Here is an 18,520-nt window from a genome sequence, read left to right on the forward strand (position 1 = left end):
GGTTTCTGCTGGATGCGTCACTAAATCTAATGCTATCTTGATTTGTTAAGCACCTTTTGGAGTTCGTAGTGTAGTTTCTCAGTTAGCTTACCTTTCTCCTGGAATGGGGGCTCCAGCAGTAGAGAGAGAGGCTCTGAATTCCAAGCATCACCTCCTGGACTGGCAAAGCCTTGGGGCTTCTGCAATCCCACACCCTACGTACAGGTGGAAAATGCACCTTTAAGTGCAAATTTGAGGAGTGGGGGGACATTTTGGTCAACTCTTTTGCCAGGTGCATCTCCCATATAAGGACCAAACAGCTGGGGTAAAGAAATCCAACATTTTCACAGAAAAAAAGAAAACACCATTTAAACACAAAATATTCTTTTATTTGTCACTGAAGGCTACACATGGTCATTTCTGTCTGTTTGCCTTTTTTTTTTTTCTAGAAGGTATCTACATCTGCACTTATTTACAGCCTGGTTGTATTTACACAGTCAAGAATACAGTATTAGAAACACAAAGTATCGAGAAAAAAAATTTCTCAAAAAATTAGTTCCAGACTTCAGGAAAATTATTACACAGGGTAATGACAAGAGTCTTCAGTGCTGGGCTTACAGATGCAGCTTTGATACAAAGTCCTCTTCTTGGCCGGAGCTGCATTAGAAGTCCTCTCACAAAATAAGCATTTTATGTTTTAATAGAAAAGTGTGATTCTTTGATTGGTTATTTCAACAATATCTATGAACTGTCCAAACACTTCATTTTTCTTTTTTTAATGTTTTAGTGTTTGCTTGAACAGTTTCCATCTCTAAGGAAAAAAAATTATATATATATATGTATATGTATATATTTTTTTAGTTAATTTTCATTTGTCCTTTTCTATCCTCCCAAGAAAGCACTGACCTCTGGAATGGGTGTTAACAGCTGAGCTATGTAACACTTGGTCAGGAACACAAAGTTTTATGGCAATTAAAGGAGAGTACAAAAGAAACACAGAAGATTTCCCTAGGGTGGGCCGGGTTGTTTTTGACTGGGGTGGCAGAGGATGGAAAACTGCCACAGGAAATGGCCCCCAGGACATGCAATGGCCCTTCATCCAGGAGTGAGAAGCAGGGTCCTGGAAAGGGCCCTCCATGCCCCGGAGGTGTCTATTTGAAATTTGCTCTACAGTCACAAGTAATTTCATTTAAACATATTCAAGAGATGAAAAAAAAAACAACCACAAAAAAACCAACCAACCAACCAAAAAAAAAAAGAAAAAAAAAAGCAAACACAAGAAGGCTTTGGGTTATTTTTTTATTTTTTCAAAAGTCATGAAAATTCTTTGGTGTAACGGGGGACTATTTAGTGATCATAATAAAATGAGTGATTATAATAAAAAGAGGTACTGAAAAACTAGCTTGTCCCGTGGAGGACTGTAGCAACAGGAGCAAAAATGCCCCAGGCCATGCTCACTGAGGGATGGAGGATGCTGCTGGCCACATGGCAGCCAGATTTTATCCCATCAAATGCATCCCTGGCATGGAGGCACAGTGTTCATATTCACCAGGTCTGGCAGTGCCACCAGGGCAAGGAGATAAAGTGAGTAAGATTTAACAAGCAAAGCGATCTCCCTAGCTCCATTATTAATGTTATAGGCAGTCATTTCTCCTCCCCTTTTAAAAAGCAGCCATAGGACTAACCATGATCCCTGGCCCTGGTTTCAATTACGCCGAGATTGAATCAAAACAGACTGCTGTGCCGTAAATACGAGGGGGGCCCTCTCTGTAAATCGTAAAATTGAATTCTAAAATTTCATGTTAAGAGCCTTGTCTTTGCATAATGGATTGCGCTGCCATCCATCACGGTGACACTTACAAGTCACAGCTGAAAAAGTACTTTATTAGATTTTTTTTTTTTGAACAATTTTGATTTACACTGGTTACACTGTCTGTATAATAGACTGAGCAGAATTTCATGCCGGTCCCTACGCTCAATAAAGCAACTACAGATATATTACAGAAATCCCTCACTGTTCCTAAGTTACGGCCAAATGGTGTCTCAGGGACTGCTCCCAGTCATCTGTGTCTTCTAAACCTGAATCAAGCACCGGGCTCTTAATGACCTTCATCTCATCAGCTCTCGCCTGGTGTTGTTTAGCATTGTTGGCCCATTTTCGCTGTGGCTCTGATCAATAGCTGTGATGACAAAGATATGATGAGCTGCGTGACTCCCTCCGGTCACTGCTACTTAATGATTTTTCCAAGTGCCAATCTCCAGTTGAAAGGGAAAAAAATAAAAGATCTCAGAGGGAACAAATGCAGCATTTCTCGTCATTCCTAATTAGTCTTGCTCCTCTCCCCCTGGGCTGGGTTCACAGGATGTTTTACAGCTGCAGAGTCTTCATGGCACTGCTTATGTTTGGATGCCACACCAAGTAAGTCCCATCACTGTTGTCCATTCAAATGGAACGTGTTTCAGTACCAGCTCCAGCTACTGAAGACTTGAGCTGTTGCTCCTTATTGCTCTCACTGAGAGATGCAGCCTCTGCTCCAAAGCACTGGATTTTCTCCTCTGAGCTGTGAGATTTGGTCAGGATCCTTCTCACTGCTCTTTGGACTGGAGACAAGATCAGGGTTGAAAAGTGAAGTTACACCTTTGTGTTTTAATGGGGAACTCCTTTTGGTGAGGGCTGAGTCCTCTTTTTGGGAGTCAAGAACGAAAATGACTTCTCAAAATCAAACCTCAAAGCACATGAGACTTAAAGCACAGTGACATTTTCCCCAGGAGATGGTCTGTCACGCCTTTCAATGGGCCTTTGAAACAGCATCTAGAGCAATTGATGACATGCTGGAGGGAAGGGATGCCATCCAGAGGGACCTTGACAAGCCTGAGTGTTGGGCCAGTGTGAACCTCATAAAGTTCAGCTGGGGCAATCCCAAGCACAATTACAGGCTGGGCAGAGAATGGATGGAGTGCATAACTAGGGAGAAAAACTTGGGGGTGTTGTTGGGTGAGAAGTTCAACATGATCCATCAGTGAGCACTCACAGCTCAGAGAGCCAAACGTGTCCTGGGCTGCATCACCAGCAGTGCGGGCAGCTGGGCGATGGAGGAAATTCTGCTCTGCCCTAACCAGATCCCACCTGGAGTGCTGCATCCAGCTCTGGGGCCCCCAACACAAGAAAGATGTTGAGCTGTTGGAGCAAGTCTGGAGGAGGCCGCTAAGATGCTCAGAGGGCTGGAGCACCTCTGCTATAGAGATAGGTTGAGAGCGTTGGGGTTGCTCAGCCTGAAGAAGACTCTGGGAAGCCCCTAGAGAGCCTTCCAGCGTCTAAGGGGCTTCAAGAGAGCTGGAGAGGGACTTTGACAAAGGCATGGAGTGACAGGACAACGGGACATGGCTTCAAACAGAGAGAGTAGATTAGGTATTGGGAAGAAATTCTTTCCTATGAGGGTAGTGAGGCACTGGCACAGGTTGCCCTGAGAAACTATGCATATTCCATCCCTGGAAGGGTTCAAGGCCAGCTTGGATGGGGTTTTGAGCAACCTGATCTAGTGAAAGATCAGGTTTGAGCAACCTGATCTAGTGAAAGTTTTGCTGCCCATGGCAGGGGGTTGAAACTGGATGATCTTTAAGGTTCTTTCCAACCCAACCCAGTCTCTGATCCTATGAAGGGGTTAGTGCTGTGGGACTTGCACCCAGGACCTTCCGCTCTTATGGAAGCAACAAATTACTTCATGCCTGCACACAAGCAAAGCAAGAAGGGTCAGGCAGTCAGAATGTTCCCAAGGGGAGGCAAAAGAAACAACAAAAAGGCTGGGAAGGAGCTACGGGACCATTGGTAAAGTGGAAATGCACTTGGGATCCTGTAGAAATAGCATTTTTCACTAATTAATGGATAAATTTAGTGCTACAGGACTGAAAATGTTGTTTAGCCATCTAGGTGAGGTGGAAAGCTTTCACAGAGGCTGAGGATTCAGGAATGTAATAGCTGTCTTTGGACTGGTTTGTCCCCAGCATTAGACAGCCATCCCTTTTAAATTTTTGTTTTGATAGAAAAGAGCAACATATACACATATACACTTTTACATATATATTTTTTTCTCCCTTTTTGACACAATGTCCATAGTTTCCATACCGGGTGCAGGCCCAGGAGAAGACTGTCATGGACCTGGCAGGCAGACAGGCGCAGTCACATCCCAGCACTGCTTGAGGATGCAGAAAAATGCAACACGAGGGTCCTGCCTTGGCCACGGCACAGAGCTCTGGGCTCCTGGCTCTGGGCATGCTGGACAAGCATTGAGGGACTGGGAGACTCTTGAAAAACAGGTGAACTCCTCAAAGTCATTAGCTCATGTAATAACCTGAAGAGTCTGTGTAAGGCTGTAGAGATGCCATCTCAGGCTGGCAGGGTTCCAGTAGGAATATTTTACACTTGAATCTCTTTTCTTGACTCAGTGGAAAAATGGCCCATTTATTCTTGCGCTGCACCTCTTAGCATTGTAACACATGGATGCAGATGGATACAGAAGCACAACTTTTCTTCGGAGCTGCTTCGAATGGGGCAGTGTAAATGGGAGGCACAATGAGCTCTCTCTGCTCTGTGGGTCTTTTACCAGAGGTTGATACCTTTAGACCCTGCCTCCTGCAGGTTTCTTTTTGTTCCATTCATGCTGTTTGAGGCACTCACAGCCATCACAAGTTTGAGGTTTTAAGAGGAATTTGTCCCTGGTGTGGCTTGGAGAGGGGGAAGCAGGGAGCTGGACAGCACTGGCAAGAAGGTGGTGCTTCCTTGGAGTAGGTGGTTACTGCTGGTTTGGCTAACACTGCCCCTGACCCCCAGCTGTGCATCCTCAGGGCAACCCAGGCTTACCAAGCGCTTCATACCAGCCATACAGGTGGCAATGCCATGGCCTTTTAACCATCCCTGGCAGGCAGCTGCCAAAGCAACTGCTCCCTTGCCAAAGCCTGGAGCAGGTCTGGGCAACACATCTTCTCCCACCTGGCTCTGCCAGAACTGGATACCCTTTCCAGCTGCCTGTGGTTCACTCCTGCCAAAGTAATAAAGGTTGTGTGCTGCAAGGGGTGGTTCAGAGTACAGTGCTGGGACACAGCACCAGCATCATCACCCTTGCTGCAAGCAGGAGAGATAGCAGGAAATCAAACCCATACCGTTGGTCATGGCCACACAGCCAAAGGTATTAGGGATTCAGAACTGGAGGAGGAACAGTCTGTTAGGGGAATTTCCATTCCATCACCTTCCTCCTGGCAAGCACCCGGGAACAGACAGGCAAGGCAGACGGAGCTGGCAGTCGACTTCTACGGAGAAACCGTGAGAGCACCGGGGCTGCCAATGTTTCTCTGCTCGAGGACTGCACAGCCAACACACACCCCCGCTGTATCTGGGGGTGAGATCCTGCAGAGGGATGTCATTCTGTGCTGGAGCATGGCAGTGGTGGTGGCATGAGTGGCAGAAAAGCTGCCTCTGAGTACACAGGTGCATTGTAGGACTCCGAGTAAGGAAAGAGCCTTGGCATGGACTTGCATGTCTCGGGTTATCTCTCTGCAGAACTGGGAAAAGCCAAAGAGGATGGAATAAAAAAAAAAAAAAATCAGGACCGAGCTGTTCCCAGAGAGACACAAGAGAGCTCTTACAGTCAGGACACATGCAGGTGTATCAGTGTGATAGAGACACCTATCTAGGACCAGGGTTGGCCACCTCCAGCCAGAGCTCCATTGAGAGGTGGGGTAACACTTCTGCCTGCAGGAACAGCACAGGACTGTTTCAGGCGGGGAAGAGGATGCTGAGCTCATCTCCTTGCTCCCTTGAATTTCAAGGACTCTTGCAAATACCAGAGCACAGAGGTTATGTGAATAAAAATTACATTAGCATGCCGAGCAACTTTGTCAGCAGTTTCTTATTAAAGCACTTGGTCCTCTCTGTAGTGGGCATTTCCATTCAACCTCCCCCTCGTCACTGCTAACAGTCAAGTGGGCTCTCCATTAAATTTGAGCTCATGTAGGAAACAGTGAGAGGGTTGATTTCAATATTCTCCTTCTTGTCCCACCACGCACAAGCTGTTGCTACTTATTAAACATTTTAAAATCCCTGCTGCCAAAGTCCCCAGGAGACATTTATCTGCCATAGTCATAAACGACTTGCCAGCATGCTACTCCAAACTGCATTTCCCAGCCAATAAATACAAGCTCCAGAATCAGGAAAAGCAGGGTTTGGCTCTAATTTTCAGTGGTATGTCACTGGGATACTATAACTACTTTCAAATTCAAATCAGCTTCCTAAAAATTAACTGGTTTTATCAGATATAGCACAGTGGACTGTTAAACACGTAGCCTCATGTACTGAAACACTATACATTTAATGAAGTTATGCCATTAGCAAATGTACAACATGGGTGCATTAAATCCACCTATAGAACAGCTCTACGTATGAGAGAGGATTTATTTTAGCTTTTCTCAATAGAGCAGGAGTCCCTTTTCTTGGCTTTTGCTAGGTTATTTAACTAAAACCAGGATTTGCACACACACAAAAACCCCAAAAAGTATCTACTCTCATAATGAAAAAAGACCAATTTTTTTTCTGTTTTTATTCCAGTTCAGGAAGGAAGAGAATCATCTTGCAAGGTAATATAATCAGCTCCTTTGCCTCTATAATCTACTTCTGCTCAGCAGGAGCCCCCAAAGAAACACTTTATGTCCCAAGTGAAACATGAAAACTACTTGTAAGGTCCCTTTTGAGGCACATGATTCGGACGGTCACTTTCAGAGTATCAGAATCAGCACTGTCTTCCATCTCCTTTCTTTCTGGGAAGAGCTCTCTGGCATGCCATGGGCTCCCCCTGTTCCAGGTGGAAGGCTATATCCCTACCCCAAATCAGAAAGGGTTAGGATGACACAAGTTAGCACAGACACCCATTTCGCACTTACACCTAAGGATGTACGTTGACTACTCCCCACTTCAAATTCCTCACAAAGAGGGGGGAAAAGAAACAAAAAAACCCCAAAACAAACAAACAAATAAAAAGAACAAGAGACAGTAAATTTCACTGTGATCACACTACGTCAAAATATACCTTCTGTTCATTGCAAAAAACGCATGAAGACCAAATTAAAGCGGGAAAAAAAATATGTTGCATGAGTTACAGTGCAACCATATTATTCCTTCTCTTTCTGTTTTCCTCCCCCCCCACCTTGTTCAGTTTAGAAAAAGGATTGAGTACAACACAGTCAGATAAGTGGCCACAAAAGAGTAGCTGTCTTTGGCAAGAAGTCACCGCATTGACCCTCTCTGTCACCTTCTGCCCATTTCGCTCTGTCTCATGAAGTGGATGTTGTTGGCGCTGTCTGAGAGTTCGGGGTACTGCTCCACTGAGATCACAAAATAGCCATCGTAGCCCTGTACCCGGCCCGTGTTTAGCACTTGTTGCTTCTCCCCTTCTGTCCATGAGCGAATACCCTCCTCCCCATCCCGCAGTCTCTGCTGTTCCCGGGACCAAGCTTGGGTGACGGCGCGCTGTCGGGCCAGCTCCAGGACGCGTGCCTTCTCCTCGTCCAAGGTGGTCCCGTAGCGCGTGTTTAGACACAGTGCACCGTACTGGAGCTGGATGTCCGTGTAGCGTCTAGTCCTCCCACTCAGCACTGTGTTGATCTGGGACACTGTCACATTCACGCCGTTCTCCAGGGTCCTCCGCCCGCCGCTGAGGCCCAGGATGGATAGGTCACCCTCCGATGGCCCCTGCTTAATGAAATAGTGTGTGTCCACCCCATCGATGGTGAAGTGCAAGTTCTCCAGGTAGTGGGCGTTGTTCAGGATGGCTGCAATCCTCCGTCCGTCCTCATTGGCCACACTGATGATGTCAGTGGCCACACGCCCGTCCTTCATGGCAAACTTGACGCCCTTGCCAAAGATGGAGCCTCCAGAAGCAAAGTTCTTGTTCTTCTTGACGTGCCGGCACCCAGCGATGCTGGAGCTGTAGATTTGTTCGAAGCGCTCCAGTGTGACAAAAGCCTTCAGCTGCTTCTGCACTTCACACTGGACCCCCAAAATGGACTGAGCAGGGAGAGAAAGAAGAGAATGGCATATTAGAAAGAGAGACCTGATGACTCAAAAGCGTTATTAGGATGCTGGAGAGCAGGAGAACATACTGGAAAGATGTAATAAGGAGCTCCATTATTTCTTCCCATTTATCACATTTTTTTCAAAATTTTCATTCCTTTGCATGGAAGAGACATGTTGTCCCCTCCTAATGCTCATTGTTTCTGTAAATTGAACTGTATTTAATCTCATAGATTGAAGGATGTAAAGGTAGAAAATGATTTTTTTGCCTGAGTGCTGTGGGCATTGAGTTTGGATGCATAATTAGGTTGTGTTTCAGTGTTTTTCTGCATATAAGAAACAATTCGTCTTGTGGCCATGATGCCTTACCAAATGCTTTTAGATTTTCTGTGAAGCGTGGAAGTATTGTAAAAGTTTCTTCTATTTTAACTACACATTGTAACCCCTTGTGCTGCCTTCAAAGGCCCTGCATGACCTGTATGACCGTCAGAGTGGCCATAACATCTCCGTATTCCATTTCAGGCCAAAGCAGGTTGTTCAAAACTCAAGGAAAGCATTAAATCCAAAAGTTATTTCCTGGAAACCCTCTACAATTTGCCAGGCTCCCTGAGTTAAGGCAACCACACCTGATGCTCAAGTTTTAGCTTATGTTGAAGCAAAACCCAGAGACAACAGCCCACATCATTTGCAGTCCGGTGCAATACAAAGTCACTTTTGTTGTTAGGGTATAATGGAGCAAGTCAGCAGCTCATCATTACTGCAAAATGTTCTGGAAATGCTCCCATCAATTCATGGCAGTGCTGGCTTCTTACAGACTCCTGTTCATGAACATTTATTTGCTCAAATTTCACAAAAGCAAGAGGATTCTATCACAAAACTCTCCTGGCACTTCCAACGCCTCAGTTCAGTAATGTAATGACACCCAGGATTAAGAATAGGTTACAAAACTTACTCCACTCCAATTATTTCGAGGAAATTAAACACCCATGAAGGATACTGCCCTAAACTGTCCATGATCTAGAGATTCACATCCTGGGTGCAAGAAGACAATTTGGATGAAGCAGGCATTTCAGTGTTGACCTCTCACACAATACTTGTAACATGACAAGGGAAGTTAAATAAACCCTCATTTCCATAGTGGCCATTTCCAGGGAAGAGTCATAAAGTATTAAACAAAAAAAAACAAAAAAAAAAAAACAAAAAAAAAAAAAAAAAAAAAAAACAAAAAAACAAAACAAAAAACCCCCCCAAAAAAAACAAAACAAAAAAAACCCAAAAAAACCAGGGATTGAGCAATTGAGCATTGCAACTTACTCAGAAGTTATGAGCAGTTTTGACTGTTAAAAGAGAAAACTATAAGGGAACAGAGGAATACAATTCCAAAAGCACATTTTAGGTTGAAGAACATTAAAATTCCCAGAAATTACTTTTGTTTAAAGTGCTGAGCAGGCTGGTGTATCATCTCCATTTCTCTTTTTGATTGACAGCATAGCAGGTGGAGCAGGAACCAGTTTCCTATGAAAAAGGAGCTCTTTCTGGTTTTCTCCATCCTGCCTGTGGGGCATCTCACACATCCCCTAGAGAGCAATATAATTAACAGACTGATAGGGAGCCTAGCCCAGCTTCTCTGCCAATTGCACAAGTGCTCTAATTATGCAAAAAATGGACGTAATTAATGTAGATGTCAGTGATGATGGACATGGAACAATTAGGTTTCTAGGCTCCATGAAACACTTACTGTTCTAAACAAGTGCACACCGCACAGCCTTGGTAATTAGCTACTTCCTCTTCAAAGAAGTTTAAATGGAGAGTTCTTCTCAGGTGTATCTCATAGGGATTGACTCTAGGTGGTCCCTTAACCACTTTGTATGTCATGCTGCCTTTCTAACTTGCCTCAGTAACATTTACCACTGATGGGAAAAGGCATCTCTCAGCGCTCATACCAAATCACTGCTCACTCAAGGATGTAAATCAGGTCTTGGGTGCTACACTGCTATGTCCTGTCATCACTTATGTATCACCATCTATATATACATCACCTTGTTTACCAGCAGGTGAGTGATAAAGAGTCCCTGGAATTAATTGCACCATCTACTGATTATCACCTTGGGGAAGGGAGCTGGGGGAGGTCAGGCAGTACTGGGCATGGACAAATAATTCCTATCAGAAACTGCCCCTGTTCCCCTTCAATTTTGTCTTCATCACCTTATTCCTGATGAACTGCAGGAACTCTAGTATGTTTTTGATTATGAGCAAATTATTAGGTAAAGATCCTCTATGAATGTCTCCAAATTAGTTTGCCCCAACAAACCAGTGGATCTGGACACCACCGTAATATCAAAATTCACAGGCAAAGACCTACCTTCAGGGAACAAGAGCACAATCAAAAAAGGGTTTTCTGTTGAGGACTGGTTACTTCTAGGCTCTCCCCACCTTTTTTTTTCACATAGGGAAGTAGGAAATGAGATGTGCAAAGCTGTAACGCTGAATATTCACCATCACTTAGAATCACAGACCGGTTTGGGCTGGAAGGAACCTTAAAGATCATCTAGTTTCAAACCTTCTGCCACAGGTAGGGACAACTTCCACAACACCAGGTTGCTCAAATTTAACTATTAGCTATCAACTGTTTCAATAACTAAATGCATCTCCGTTACCTTGAAAACAAGCCCAGGATGACTTTGAAATGACTTTTTGAGTGCATTTCTTTGATAAAAGTGTATTTGGGAACAGCATTCTGTTAAAAGGAAAAGCAAACACATCCACAGAAAAAAAACCCCAACCAACAAATTCAAGCAAACCAGAGCACAGCCAGCATGAATATAAAGAGGGTGGAGGCAAACAGATTATACACAGTTCAAAGAGGCAGTGCATCCATGGCTTCAAAATTACCATTTCTGTTCTATCTTAGAACTCATTTCAATGAACTGGCAAGGAAAAGAAACAGAAAATTTCCATCCAAAGCTGCACTGGCATGTGTTATTCTCTAAAAATTGCTGCTGCTTTTAGCAACTGTAAACCAAGGCATCTATAAACCAGTTTTACAGAAGAAAGAAGGGAATTCATCACTATTTTACTTCAATATTTGTTGCTCGATGTGAGTGACAAATATGCTGGGTTTGTTTTTCCTCATGGTCTTTTTTAATCAGATGTCCTTAGGTGACATTTCACTTTATCTAGTAACAACCCTTTGGAGAGAAGAGAATGACCTTCATCATTTGTTCTCTGCTGCACAAAGCCCAGGAGAGCGGCATGTTACCGGGATCTCTGAATAGCCTCTTGCATTTTGCCGGCACCTCTTGAGGATTTGAAATACCATCGCCAGATCCTATCATCTGTTGTTTTTAAATACCGCCTTCCAGTGTGAGACCGAAAGCTTTAATTTCCCATCAAAGATCCAAGATGTGAAATACGTGAACATGTTTCCAAGTTTCTTTCTATCCTTGTGCCATTATAGACAGAAAGGTGTTTCTCTTACCACCATATGGCTTACAATGCAGAAAGCTACTTTTTCCAAAAGGTTTGGAAGTTATGATTTCTCTGATATATGATTCATTTTTAACTCCTTCCTATTTATCACAGAATCACAGAAAGGCTTGGTTTTTAAGGGATCTAAAAGATGACCTTCTAAACCCTTCACCATGGCCCAGGATGGCCCCACTAGAGCAGGCTGCCCAAAGCCCCATCCAAACTGGCCTTGAACAGTCCCAGGGATGGGGCATCCACAGCTTGTCTGAGCAACCTGTGCCAGTGGCTCACTGCTCCCTGGGTACAGAATTTCTTCCTAACATCTAATCTATGCCCTTTACTGTTTTAATTAAAAACTGTTCCCCTTTGACCTATCCCTATTTGCCAGTGTAAAAAGTTGCTCTCCCTCTTTTTTATAAGCCCCCTTTTATTTACCCTGTAGCTCTCTGTTAACAAAGCCATTGTTCAGCCATCAGCCTCCTCTCTATATTCCATGTGGCCATCACAGGAGAGAAGTCTCTGTTTGGATGTGCCCACCAGCATGGCTGCACTGCAGGCTTTTGGGCTGTCCAAGAGGCGACGTGTGTGGCAGCAGAGGTGAGCCATGGGCCAGCAAGGCCAGGGCTCTGGGTGCTACCTGACTGGGAATGAGACAAACAGGAGCACTAACTCAGGGGCTTAGAGGACAGGTCTCTCCTCCACCCTGCCACTGTACATGACTGTAGGGGGATAATGAGGTTGAGTTCATTAAGTAGATTTCAACTGTGGAGAAGTAAGAGGATTTGCCTCCTCTTTCTCATCACTTTACAGATTTCTCATCTATCTTCATAAAGCCTCAAGAGCTTAATGTTTTTGAGACTTCAACTCCTTTCCCTGCATTGGATCCTTTGAAAACTGACCACTGCATTTGTTAAACATAACTGGGAGCTGAGGGACAAACGTGCAGACAGCATGACAGTCCAAGCCCAGGCCAAAGCAACTGCAATGTCAGGATGCCTTCCCTGAATGATGAACACTGGCAGAGCCAGTCCCTCAAACAGATTGTCCTTGGAAGAAGCTCTGCCAGAAAGCACAGCCCTGAAGCTCACTTCCTGGCTGAGCATCCCAGAGCAGCCCTTGTCTCCAAAATGCTGCTCCAGAGGGGATGCCAAAAACTACTTCTCCAGCAAAGCCTGTAACAGGCACTGCAGAAAACAGGACTCCTCCTGGAGACAGTGCCCATGGGATAGAGAGAACTGTAGTTATAATAGGATGTAGATAATGATACAAGTGCTGACTCCAAAACACCCCTCCCTGGAAATAGAGTTGTTCTGGCTCCAACAATTACCTGACAGCTCAACAAGACAAAAATGGAAGGGAAGAAAAAAAAAAAACACAACAAAAAACCAGAAGAGAAATTGGATTCAGGTGCCGCAGTTCCACAATATGCCAGAGGTCACCCAGAGTCCCCCAGTGGCCAATAACACTGAACTTGTTCAACAAACAATTTAGTGACAGCGTCACAGTCATGGGGAGGAGGGGGGGAAAGTGCTGCACAATGGAGTATTGGATTTTAAATGTCACTTCAGAGCTTTAGGGGGTTAGTGCTAGGCTTATGACATGCTGGCTGTTTTTGAGGTGGCGGATGCTCAAACTCAGAATTATCTCTCCTGTCTTCCAGACTGACAAGGCAAGTACAAAAATATTTTGGAAGGAGATGCTAGGCCCTCTGGTTACGCACTCCGAAGAGAGATGAAGCAGCCATTTAAGGGTGTTAGTTGCTTTGTTATTGTGCTCCTGTTACTTGTTCCTCTCTGATAAAATAACAGACTCAATCTGCTGGGCCAACTTTGATTAGCAAAGCCAGTGGAGTAGCTCAAATATACTTTTGTCTATCACAAGGAGATATGTGACCCAGAGAAACTAGGGATCTCATAATGGAGATGAGAAAGTTGTGGTACATCATTCAGTGATCAATGCCTTGTCCAGGCTACTTCTAAATGACAAAAGATCTAGAGCTTACTATGTGTGCTATGCAATACCATTTCACAGTTTGATCAGTCTAATTAACTAAAAATGTTTCCTGTGCTTTCATTTACCTTGGTTTAATTTTGTCATTTCCTCTGTGAAATTTTCAAAAGTTTCAACTTTCTTCCACATGCTTCATCAATAAATACAGAGACAACCAGTGACAAGGAGGACTGGACTGTGTCTGGGAGTGTGTATTGATGCCTGGAAGGGTTGCGAGTGAACAGAACTTAATGGAAACATCAGTGTTGGATGCATGGATAGGTGTAGGAGAAAATGGATCATGTGTTCTGGTATATGTGAATGAATTTGGTTTATGCAAATGTGTGCCTACAATATGCTGGGTGTGACAGAAAGCAAGGGAATCCTGCTCTACAGCATTTAAGAACCACTTGCTATCCCAGCACGATCCTGCAACTGTAGACTGAAATAAAAATGCTCATATTTTGTTGCTGTTGTAACAGGGAAAGAATATGAAACAGCCTACAATGGTTAAATTCCACTTTCAACGTCTGAGTGCAAAGGGACTCATCTGGAAGCATGACAGCTGTATAAAGCCCTCTTTTAACAAGCAGGGCCCTGCATAGCCTTCATTGCAGCTTCTGGCTTTAGAAACCTGTGAGGGACATGGAGATTTCCTTTTTTTTCTTACTGCTCATTCAAGCAGATTCACCTAAAATAGGTAGACAGAAGGGAGGGTTCTCCTTGATTTTATTTCCAGCTCATCTGCCTGTATGGACAAGGGTCAGTCACCGCCTTAAGCTGTCACCCAAGTTACTTGGCTATTCAATAAGTCAAATAATGATACTATAATACATATTAAAAAGTTATAAATATATTACACGCTATAATACACATAATGAACTAATGATAAAATAATAATGCAATATTACCAATAATAATAATTTCTGTGGTGGTTCTGCGAGAGTTATTATCCACAGCACATAACAATACAGAGATGGTCTTCTGTGCAGTCTCTGGGTGAGCCTTTCCTGTTTGCCTACTCCTGTACAGCTTTGCTCAGGGAGACTGTGTTCCAGCAGAGAGAAGGAAAAGTCCTGAGGCTCTCTCTCATTAGAGAAATAACTTCTATTAGCATTTTATTGTGTAATCCAAGGAAACGAGAAACAAAAAGGGAGTCTCTGAGCTCCAAACCACAAATGAGTTACAGCACTGTAGTAGTTTTCAAGCATCAACCCAGCCATGGTAATTTTTTTAGTTCCCCAATATTATTAAGTGACACTTCATATACATTTCTTGTTGAAGTTGAAGTTGGTACATTTTAACTTGTCTTCAGCATGGCTGTGAGGCTGAGTACCAATGATGGACTGACACATGGCTACTAACAATCTACAGTAATTTGTTTGTACCTTTGAGTGATATCTTTTGTGGTTCAGGAAATATGACCTCCTGGTTTAAGATGTATACCTCAAAAATCTGCTGCAGGTCATCAAGATTTCAGTGAAGCCATAGGTAGAGAGGCTAGGAGGGCAGATGGAATCAATTCCATTGCCCACTGTTATCATATTATTAGCAGAAATGTGGAGAGCATGTCCTGATCTCCCCAAGCACGTTGGTGCCTCACTGCTCTTGCAACGTTTGAACACCCAGCAACAGCAAGTGGGAGTTCAAACTAAAGAGGATTCAGACTAAACAGATGAAAGCCACCCCAGAATACAATCAGGCTATGAAATGGAAGAGAATCCTGAGAGGTAAGTGACTTTCAAGGTCATACACTGATAAGCAGTAGGGCTGGGATTTAACCTAGGGCTCTCAAATCCTGACCCTGTGTTCTAACTTTTAACAGTGCTGCCTCTGTCTTTCAGCTGAGTAAATCTCAACAGGAAGATGGGGAAATGATTTGGCTGCAAAAGCCTTTTTCTTGCCAATTTTATCACTGAATTTTGCACCAGCATCTACCAAATTGCCTTGGGAAACAAGCCTGTTTTTAAAAGCAGGACACAGTTACTGGGGATTTAATCCGATCAGGTAAAATGAAAGTTTAATATCATCAAAAAATTCCTTCTGGAAAGACTATTTGCAATACAAAAGAGTTTCCTATGCAAGTAGTGTGACTTCTTGTTTAAGACATTTTAAACCAGAATGAATAGGTTTCTAGAAGAAAAAAAAAAAAAAAGCCCAAACTTTATAAACCAATTCTGTATGAAGATTTGCCTTTTTTTTAACTTCTAAAAATTCTGAGTGCAAAGGCCTTGAATTTAGCCTGCAATATGTGATAATGGGGCCTCTTTTGGGAAAAAGAAACAGTAACACCACTTCACTGAACAACCACCAGAAAATATCACAGGAAAAAGCACCATGGGAGTAGGGAACTTATATGTGATTATTTGGTCAGATTTCAATACTGGAATGGGGTTTGATTCGCTCTTCATCTCACAACATGCTGGTAGAGCTTTTTCAACCAACATTGCAAATAGGTAGTTTGCTGATAAGGGCATGAGATACAGTAAGGAGTTACATGGATCACCTTGCTATTGTCCCATTCTTGGGTTTTCATCTGTGTGTGGATTAGCTCATAGGATGGCTCCATGGCATCCATGTCTGGCTTGGGGTAGCCGGGGATGACATTGTGCAGCTGGAACCCAAAGGTGAGCAGCCAACTGTTGACATCTGGAAAGGAAGAGAAACATAAATAAGATTATCTGATCTCTCAAGCAGGACTGACGAGGAGAAGGCCCAGAGGAGGACTCCATGGTGGCTGGCATGATGGCAGCCTGGACAAAATGATAAGCTTCTGCTTTGTGTGAAGGGCAGAAATCTTAATGGTCCTACAATAAGCCATGTGCCAAAATCTGGCCTTTCCACTTCCAGCCAGAGCCAAACTCTGTGCTTTTCCAGCTCTGAAACAGAAATGTTGGCAGTGAGCAAATGGCCCAAATCAAAGCCAACTTCATGTCTGCCCTTCATCAGCAGAAACCAATCACTGTTTGAAGGTGTGCAGAAGTACAGCAACAGCAACACACTTGGAGGCGGAAATACTCCAGCCAATTGGGAAGTGTTATCCTGTACTATAGTCAGGTCAGAACACCTCAGCCCCAATACTTCTCTCCCTGAAGACTCTCAAAGGGCCTGCAGGCTGAAGACTAAATTTAGAGCTATGTGCCAGAATACCAGGGCATCCAGGATGGACAGCTCAGGCATTTAGCCCATGCTCACAGAAGAGGCTCTGGACATATCCACTGCTTTTTCCATGGATTTCCATCTCAGTCCAGACTTTCCTGGCATCTTTCATAAGCTGTAGTTTGAGTATTAAACAAGTGTAAAGTCACATAATCTTTTACAGTGATATTTATAATTAGACTTCATACTACCTGCAAGATACATTATAGTGAAAATAAGTATACAGACATACAGACAAGAGAGATATTTTGCTTGGGTACTTTTTACAAACACCTAAAAAAAGTCCACGAATAGTGAGAAAACTGGCTATCAGTGATAAATTATTGTCTTATACAGAAGAGGGACTGCTGGCACTAAAGGGAACATGATGGAAAAGGAGGCATTTGGGACATAATTCCTGCATTTACTTGCCAGAAGATTACAAAGTCTTCCTTGATTTTTGATTGCACAGCTACTAGGAATAGCAGGTGAAAATTAATCTGCTGGAGGGAAAAATTATGAGGTTAGGTAACTCCTAGATCTGCTTGGGATTGGCATCACTTCCCCCTTAACTTCAGAGCATTTGATGAGCACACCTTGTTTGCCTTCACTTAGCTCCAGAGGACACATCTGCTACAGCCCATGAGCAATGTGGTGTGCATTTGGCACACAATAGCAATTGCAAGGTAAAAAAATGTATGAAGGTGAAGTTTAACTAATATTAGCTCCCAGGAGTCTTAAATGTCTGGATGTAACTGGAATTTTGTTGGTGATTGCTATGCTTCAAGCTGGAAGTGCAAAGGCTTGACTTTCATTTTGCTAAACTCAATAAGCATTGCTGAAACAATCTGAAGACAGAAAAAAAATTTAAATAATCAAATATGCATCTTTGAATATTTTTTCCTCTATTCCCATGAGCCTAAATGAATGTTTTGAAGAACTGGTTGGAAAAGAAATTATGGATGCAAGTGGCAAATAACGCTGTTCCAGATGACTGGAGAATCAGGAGCCAAACAAACACACTATCTGTTGCTTGTTTTCCTACAGGCCAAAATGTTGCGATTGGGCAGATGTCCAAAAAGCCCTTGCGACAATCCATGTGGAAGAGGGAGGATTTCTGTAATAAAAACACTTCTGTTCACTCAATGTACAGACTGTTTCTGGAGTATCTTTGAAACAGAGAGGTTGGGGGGGTATGAGAGAAATGAAAAGGCTCATTTGATTATTTTGTTGCCTAGTGCTAAGACAGCCCGCCTCCAAATCCTTCTTATCTCAAATGAAAAGATTTGATGTACATATTGTGGACCAGGTGGTCAGGAGAACAAAGTAAAACAGTGAAGGTCAGCATTGGTGCAGGAATCATTTCCCAAGCACTTCAAAAATGCCAGAAAGAATACAGAGCATGGATGCTGAACTGTTGAAAAATATGTAACATGTCTGGAAATATCCAATACTGTTTTTTTTTAATATTTCTCAGAAAACTGACTTCCAAAACATTTGCAAACAGGAGTTTGTTCTTTTTTGGGAGAGGTGTTAGAATACCCAGAACAAAAAAACCCACCAAAACAAACAACCTGAAACCATGGGAGGAAGGTGTGGAGCTGAGAAAACAGAGGGGAAAATACTAATTTGCCAGGAGGCAGTGACAACTTTTTTGACAGAAAAGTACATTTCACATCACAGAGGTTTTTTTCAGCTACAGTAACCCTGCCAACACATTTCACAGTAAATTCATTTGAGGGCAAAGAAAAAGAGTGCTTAATGCAGACACATGTAATGGAAATGTCAGTTCAATCCATCAGGATTGCTGAAGCTGGCAGCAAAGCTCTGTGCCATGAAGTGTACAATCACTAAAATATTCATGTTTAACAATGGGCCTCTCAAAAC

At 43.3% G+C, this 18,520-nt stretch overlaps 1 protein-coding gene across 19 annotated transcripts in view; it reads right to left on the reverse strand.

Moving 5' to 3' along the window:
* Positions 1-346: 346 nt before the first annotated feature.
* TENM4 (teneurin transmembrane protein 4) overlaps positions 347-18,520 on the reverse strand; it is a 1,547,018-nt gene continuing 1,528,844 nt past the window's right edge. For all 19 annotated transcript variants that reach the window (XM_038158275.1, XM_038158258.1, XM_038158266.1 and 16 more), the window contains 2 exons: positions 16,002-16,144; positions 347-8,032 (listed from right to left, as the gene is read on the reverse strand). In XM_038158275.1, the coding sequence (XP_038014203.1) occupies positions 7,274-8,032; positions 16,002-16,144 (902 nt within the window). In that variant the 3' untranslated portion in view covers positions 347-7,273. The remainder of the gene's footprint in view (positions 8,033-16,001; positions 16,145-18,520) is intronic.

This window comes from Motacilla alba, chromosome 1 (genome assembly GCF_015832195.1).
Source record: "Motacilla alba alba isolate MOTALB_02 chromosome 1, Motacilla_alba_V1.0_pri, whole genome shotgun sequence".
NCBI lineage: Eukaryota > Metazoa > Chordata > Aves > Passeriformes > Motacillidae > Motacilla > Motacilla alba.